Genomic DNA, 7,579 nt, shown 5'->3' with positions numbered 1-7,579 from the left:
GGGGAGGAAAGGGGGAGGAAAGGGGAGGAAAGGGGAGGAAAGGGGAGGAAAGGGGAGGAAAGGGGGAGGAAAGGGGGAGGAAAGGGGAGGAAAAGGGGAGGAAAGGGGAGGAAAGGGGAGGAAAGGGGAGGAAAGGGGAGGAAAGGGGAGGAAAGGGGAGGAAAGGGGAGGAAAGGGGAGGAAAGGGGAGGAAAGGGGAGGAAAGGGGAGGAAAGGGGAGGAAAGGGGAGGAAAGGGGAGGAAAGGGGAGGAAAGGGGAGGAAAGGGGAGGAAAGGGGAGGAAAGGGGAGGAAAGGGGAGGAAAGGGAGGAAAAGGGGAGGAAAGGGGAGGAAAGGGGAAAAGGAGGAAAGGGGAGGAAAGGGGAGGAAAGGGAAAGGGGAAAGGGAAAAAAAAAAAAAAAAAAAAAAAAGGAAAGGAAAGGAAAGGAAAGGAAAGGAAAGGAAAGGAAAAGGAAAGGAAAGGAAAGGAAAGGAAAGGAAAGGAAAGGAAAGGAAAGGAAAGGAAAGGAAAGGAAAGGAAAGGAAAGGAAAGGGAAAGGAAAAGGGAAAGGAAAAGGAAAAAAAGGAAAAGGAAAAGGAAAAGAAAGGAAAAGGAAAGGAAAAGGGAAGGTAAAAGAAGTATTGTCCTCGTGTTGCGGCCTCTGGGGCTCCCAGGGTGGGGAAATGGCTGATGCAAATAGAAGTGATGTTGTCAGTAGGATTTATATTTTTTCTATTCGTAAGGATCTGCGTTGCTGTTATTCATTGTAGAATTCCTCATTCGCTCTCTTCTATCTCATCTCTTCCTTCTGTTCACGACGCAGCAATCACCGAGCTGGAAGAACTCCCGGGAAGGAGATTGAAAGGCTCGGAGCCACGGGGGGGTGGTGTTGTCCCAGAGCAGGTTCTTTCACCCAGCGTGCGAGGCCGAGCCCCACACAGGGCGAGGTATTTGATTTATTTACTGCTCTATGCAGAGAGCAGGGCTGGGCAGCCTGGCTGGAGACAACAGAGAGGGACTGGGAGGTGAAATGTGAGTGCCTCAAACATTCGGCACTGGGGAGGGCAGGAGGGGCTTCCCTGGGGCCGGGTCTGCATCTGTGCCCGAGGGAAAGGGAGAGCCCGTGGGTGTGGTGGTGAAAGCTCATATCTGCCCCGCCACACCTCGGGGACTTTGAAAGACTCAGTTCGGGGGGAAAGGGTGATCCCAGCAGCGGAGCACAGCCAGGAGAGTGAGCACACCACGGGATCCAAGGGCGGGCACAGTTTTCTCTCTTCTCCTTTTCTTTTCTTTTCTTTTCTTTTCTTTTCTTTTCTTTTCTTTTCTTTTCTTTTCTTTTCTTTTCTTTTCTTTTCTTTTCTTCTCTTCTCTTCTCTCCTCTCCTCTTCTCTCCTCTTCTCTCCTCTCTTCTCTTTTTTCTCTTCCTCCTTTCTTCCTTCCTTTCTCCCTTTCTCTCTTTTCTTTCTCTCTTTCTCTCTCTTTCTTTCCTCTCTTTCTTCTCTTTCTCTCTCTCCCTTTCCTTTCCTTTCCTTTCCTTTCCTTTCCTTTCCTTTCCTTTCCTTTCCTTTCCTTTCCTTTCCTTTCCTTTCCTTTCCTTTCCTTTCCTTTCCTTTCCTTTCCTTTCCTTTCCTTTCCTTGTTTCACTCAGTGCCAAATCCAAGCCATTTCACTTGTTGCCAATAACTACTGTTCTCTTTGCAAAGACTCTGGATAACCATTATGATCCCTCTCATTACTGCACAGAGATGGAAAACAACCTCCTCCCTTTTCCCCTGGATGGGAGTGGGGTGGGCAGGGATTGCCAGACATGGGAGGGGGCTGCACAGGCAGCTGAGAGCTTCTGCTCCCCCAGCTGTGACTGAGAGACAATTTCCAGCACCTGGATTTGCCAAATGCATGAAAAAAGTGCCCATGCCCCTCATCAGCCACCTTATGTGCCTGCCCATGCAGTCCAGGCTCCTCTGCCAGGTGGTCAAGGGTGATGTGTGGGACCCCTCCCCTGACCTTTTGGGGGGCACAGTGATGCCTGGGGATTCCAGCTCTGCTGCCACCACCCCCTCCATCCCTGCAGCCAAGAACTGCTGGTGCAAGGAGAAGATCCCAGGGGACTCCAGCTCCAGGTGAACAGCTCCATACACAGCCCCAGCCAGGAATTCAGGGCCAGCATCCTCTACTAGGTGTGTGCCTGAGCACCCTGCGGGTGCCTGTGCCCAGGAGCAGGGGGGATATCAGATGTGAGAGACTGGAATGTCAAAGGCTATTAACCCAAAATTGACCTTTCCAAAAGCAGCAGGTGCTCCACCTCCTTCATCCAGTGCAGCAGAGACCCCACCTTCAGCATCACATCCCCAGACCCCACTTCACACCGTGCACAGGGGGGGTTGAAACATTTATTCCCAAATACCTTCATCCCGCATATCCCTGCTCCTCCTCATCCTCGCTGCTCTCCCGAGCGAGGTCGGGGTCTGCAGGCCCACAGGCGAGGCAGGTGGCCCCCATCACCCTCCAGCAGGACTCGCAGTACAGGGCAAAGCAGTCGGGGTTGGGGCAGGGCTGGTGCTGGGGGGTCTCGGGGGTCCCACACAAGGTGCATTTCAGGCGCAGGAAGCGGCGCAGCCGGGGCCAGCGCCGGCGGCACCACCGCATCACCACCGTCCCCTGCAGCGAGGACAGGCCCGTGCGGGGTCAGGGGACAGTGGCAACCCCACCTGGCAGTCCCGTGTCCCTGTCCCCACTCACCAGCTCGGGCGGCAGCCGGGCTTGCCGGGCCACGCGCCCGCGCTGCAGGTGCAGGAAATGCTTCCTCTGCCGCAGCAGTTTGTTGTACAGGAACAGCACTCGAGCCTTCTCCCTCTGTGCCAGCACAGACCCTGAGGGTCAGCAAAACCCCCCCCAGAGCCACCCCCAGGCTGTGCCCAGCCCTCGGGTTGCTCACCTTGGGGAAGAAGTGTTGCGGTGTGATTTCATGGTTTACCTCAGAACCCCGGGCTCCTCCCCTGATAATTCCCTCCCAGGTGTGTCAGTCACCTCTCCTTTCCCCACCCTGAACCCTGCTGAGTACTCTCTGTCAGCCCTGGAATTCCAGAAGGAATCGAGTGATTGGCAGATTCAAACCCCTGGGGGGACATTGGGCCATCCAGGTGTCCTTTGTCCCTTTGTCCCTCCCCTCCTGTCCCTGCTTGGTGGCTCCCTGCCCCTTCCCTGCCCTCTCCCCGGGGTTCAAAGGAACAGCAACCACGGGCTCAGGGAGTTCTGTTGGAGCTGGTGCTGCATTCAGAGGCCTGTGGGCCAGAATAAAGCTCTGGATCCAAACCCTCCATCAGAACCGACTCCTTTCCTTCACCATCGCCTTAAAGCTTCCCTGGCAGAGATAAACCTGAGGAGCAGACCCTGTTATGGGGGGAAGCTCCATCCCAGCACCATGGGAGCTCCTGCAGGCCTGGACTTGTCTCCACATGCCCAGCTGCAACATCCAGCTGGCCAAAAATGTCTCTGAAACACCACAGTTGCCACTTTTTGGCTCAGACGCAGGGGCCAGGCAAGCCAAGGCATGTCCCTATTGGCTATATTGGTAATACCAATATTTTGGCACCCAAACGTGTGGCTGGTCCACCAACAAAGACCATGAGGGTCAGCAAAACCCCGTCCAGAGCCACCCCCAGGCTGTGCCCAGCCCTCGGGCTGCTCACCTTGGGGAAGTAGAAGGCGGCGATGGCGCGGCGCAGGCGGAACGGGTACACCTGGGCCAGGCAGAGCAGGGCCAGCAAGACCAGGGGCAGGCAGGTGTTCAGGTACTGCTGCCTCGTCATCGCCGTGGGCCGTGGCAGGCAGACTGGGGACAGGGCACCGCTGTGAGTCCCCCGTGGCAGCCCCTGGACACTTGTGGGGCTGGCTGGGGGGGCTTACCCAGGTTGGAGGTCTCCACTTCAGACTCGAAGGAGGTGTTGAGGGCGCCGATGGTGCCCCGCAGCAGCTGTGCCATCAGGGATGTGCCCATCACGTTCACAGACAAGTGGTGGCTGGCTGTGGGATGGGAGGATAGGGAGGCTGAGGAAGGGCTGGGAGGGCTGAGGGGGTCCCCGCATTGCTGAGGGGCATGGTGGGACCACGGGCTGGCCCTCCAGGGCCGTGAGCTCACCTTGGTAAGAATACTCAATGAAGGAATGATTCTGGATGACGAAGAGAATGGTGAAGATGAAGTGGTCCAGGCCACAGACAAAGAGGAGGAAGAGCAGGAGTGGGATGCACCTGATCAGCTCCATCACCTGCAGGGAGCAGGGGAGCTGTCACAGCCTGCTGTCCCCAGCTCTGGCCCCCCTGATTATCCCCAGCCCCTCACCATGTGCTGCCGCTCAGGCCGCTGCAAGGCCGGCTTGCACGGGAAGATGAAAGACGGGACCTCCTCCTTGAGCAGGGGCAGCAACGTCTGCTTGTTCTGGGTGAGGGGCAGGGGGTGTCTCAGTGCAGCCTCTGGGACACCCCACTGAGGGTAACAGGGCTGCTCTGCACCCCTTTCCCCCTGCCCAACCTGCTCTCTACGCCGGGCATCGATTTGGCGGAAATAGGTGGTGATGTAGCAGTTGTCAAAGCCGATTTTGTGACAGTACTGATAGGTGTAGCGGAAAGCCCTGGTGAGAGAGGATAGGTCTGGGGTGAAGAAGGCGCTGGGTGCAGCCCCCAGGACCCCTCCCTTGTCTTCATGTCCCCCCCTAGACCTGCTGCCAAAGAAGGTCCCCACCCCTCTGTGCCATGCAGCTGGCACAGGGGTGTCACCCCCAGCCCCTGTGCCAGCTGTGACCATCCCAGGGGTGTCACCCCCACCCGCTGTGCCCCTGACCGTGCCAAGGCTCACGAGAAGAAGACGAAGAGGAAGGTGAAGGACAGCAGCAGGCGGAAGAAGGAGACGGCCAGGCCCAGGCGGGCGCCTTCCTGCCGCAGCTGCGAGGTCACGTCCTCCCGCATCTGCGCCGCTACCTCGGTGCCCACCAGCATCTCGTGGTGCTCCTCCTGTGGCAGAGGGGCCATGGGGCAGGGCAGGGCCATGGGCACAGGGGACAGGCACCCACAGGGTGCCCAGGCACTCACCTGGTAGGCAACGCTGGCGCTGAACTCCTGGCTGAGGCTGTTGACAGAGCCGTTCACCCGGTCGTACATGTGCCCGAAGTTGCCATCCACGGGGATCCTCTCCTTACACCAGTGCCTCATGACTGCACAGGTGGCACAGGGACAGTGCCGGCTGTGGCTGCCATGCCAGGGGACAGAACTGGATCTGCCCCTCCAAGGGAGCACGGGGTCAGGGTCACTTACATTTGACTGTGTGGCAGAGGAACCCAAACTGCATGGGCAGGCAGATGAGGTGTCTGAAGAGGGGCAACTTCACTCGTTTCATGCATTTCTTGTACATTTTCTGAAAGTGGCTTGTACAGCGCAGCAGACCCGTCTGGATCACAGCTGGGGGGCAGGAGGAGCCCTCAGCTGCCTGTGCAGCCCACTGATCCAGCCCCCAACCCTGTGGGGACAGCAGTGGGATCCGGGGCAGCCCCCTCCCCACGTGCTGCCAGTCCCTGCCCACCCCGCTCACTTTCACAGCGAAGTTTGGTCTTTGTCTCATAGAGCTGCTGGGTGCTGGACTCTTTGCCCGTCTCTGGGCGTTGCTTCAGGTCATAGCCATCCTCGCTGGCCACCTGCTCGTTCAGCTGCATGAAGGCTTCGGAGACGTTGTGTGTCTCAGCGTTGAGCATCTCCGCACTCTTCTACCAGGGCACACACACACACAGACACAGGCAGAGGCTTGGTCCTGCTCCCCCAGCCCCCCAGCACCCCTGCCCAGAGCCCTCCTCACCACCAGCTCATCCATGACTTGGCGCAGGGGGGCTGTAGATGCATGCCAGAGGAGTCCCGTGTGGTTGACCTGGAGCTCCACCACGCACTCCATCGAGCGCTTCGTCTCCATCAGGTTGTACCAGAGGTTGGCCCCGGGTCCTGGTGGCAGCAGGGGTGGCTCAGAGCCCACCAGCTCCCAGGAGCCCACTGAGGGACACAGGGATATGGAGGAGACCCTACCATTGTAGACGGCAGCGAAGACAAAGGAGAGAACGTAGAGCCGACCCTCCTTGCCCAGGAACTTGGGCACCATGAGCAGGTTGGCACAGCGGAAATGGGGGGACGTGGCCCAGCCCAGGGCAGTCACCCCTGTGCAGAGCAGAGAGCTGAGCCCATGGTCCCACAGAGAACCCCCTTCTCTGGGGGTGCTGATGGTTCTCAGATGGGTCCCCATGCCCTCAGTCCCCTCCGTGCCCCATCCTCACCTATCAGCCACCAGGTAAGCTTCACCTTCAGCTTCTCTGAGATGTCCAGAGGCATGACGAGGAAGTGGCAGAGCCCTGGAACACCCAACAATGTTCCTCATTCTTCCTAATGTTCCTTATGTTCCAATTCTTCCATTCTTCCAATGTGCCTAATTCTTCTTCAAAGACTTAAAAACTTACCAACAATTTGCCAATAGTTGGTAACACAAATCTTATCTCCAGCTCAAAAGAGACACGCACAAACAATAATCACACATTACATAGATAATCTACTCATTACAGCACCAACACGCACAAAAATACAAAAGACTCGTGACAGCATAATTACAGAACTTCAAAACACAAGATTAGAAGGCTCTACATCAAAAGTCAAAAAAATCTCACCATAGAAATACTTAAAATTAAAAAATCACAAAACAAACAATTAAGCCACAAAATATAAAATTCAAAACCAATGTCAACAATTTACAGGATTTAAAAGAAATCAATTAGATCAGGCCAATTTTAGAGATCACCAATGACAAACTTACACCACTTTTCAACTTCAAATTAAGAAGAGACTGTAACATCAAGTCTCCCAGAACCCTCACACCTAAAGGCCAAAAAGCCCTTAAGAAAATTACTAAAGCCCTTCAGCAAAACCAAGCACATCATTGTGCAATGCCACAACATGTACAAAATGTACAAAATGTACAAAAATATTTTTTTATGTACAACATCACAAATGGGATGGGGCTGCTGTGGAATGCATCTTGAGCTGTTTATTTTCCTGCATCACTCTCATTACACAGTTATGACAATGGGAAGATGCCAGCAGCTCACATCCCAGGCAGCAGACCAAGAACTTAATGCTACAACTCACTTGAAAAGTTTTTGGACCAATCACACAAAGTAAAAGCATATGGACAGTAGTTCTATCCAACCACTATAAGCACATGTACCTTTGGTTAAAACAATGCTTGCTTATTTCAAATACAATACTTGCTTGTAATCCTTAATACACAATTCTCAGAGCTCCATTATTAAGCTTAGAACTTCCTAATATCTCACTAGATAAACTTTTCTGTAACTTAGGGAGTTATTCTAGCCAAGTGTTAATACTTTCATTTTCTTTGTCATTACTTCGGAGATAAATTGGGAAATTATGATTTATTATTATTCACTTATTTATAATTTATTATTTACTATTTGTTTAAATATCTATTCTATATATATATTAATAATAGCGTTTATTTAGTTATTTATTTAATGTATTTATTATTTATTATTATTTTTCTATTTTTTGTCCTCA

The 7,579-nt window shown here is 54.0% G+C and overlaps 1 protein-coding gene across 1 annotated transcript; it reads right to left on the bottom strand.

Annotated features, from left to right (window-relative positions):
• Positions 1 to 2,386: 2,386 nt before the first annotated feature.
• On the bottom strand, positions 2,387 to 6,343 carry DCST1 (DC-STAMP domain containing 1). The gene is made up of 14 exons (XM_030965159.1): positions 6,289 to 6,343; positions 6,044 to 6,172; positions 5,823 to 5,962; positions 5,562 to 5,733; positions 5,288 to 5,431; positions 5,066 to 5,187; positions 4,833 to 4,987; positions 4,509 to 4,608; positions 4,320 to 4,415; positions 4,119 to 4,245; positions 3,887 to 4,003; positions 3,670 to 3,812; positions 2,720 to 2,833; positions 2,387 to 2,638 (listed from the first exon to the last, which is right to left on the bottom strand). Exons 1-14 carry the CDS (start codon positions 6,341 to 6,343, stop codon positions 2,387 to 2,389), a joined length of 1,866 nt encoding a protein of 621 aa, XP_030821019.1.
• Positions 6,344 to 7,579: the final 1,236 nt, after the last annotated feature.

The sequence above is a fragment of the Camarhynchus parvulus genome, chromosome 25, assembly GCF_901933205.1.
Source record: "Camarhynchus parvulus chromosome 25, STF_HiC, whole genome shotgun sequence".
Lineage (NCBI taxonomy): Eukaryota > Metazoa > Chordata > Aves > Passeriformes > Thraupidae > Camarhynchus > Camarhynchus parvulus.
This window is presented reverse-complemented; position numbering and strand designations above follow the sequence as displayed.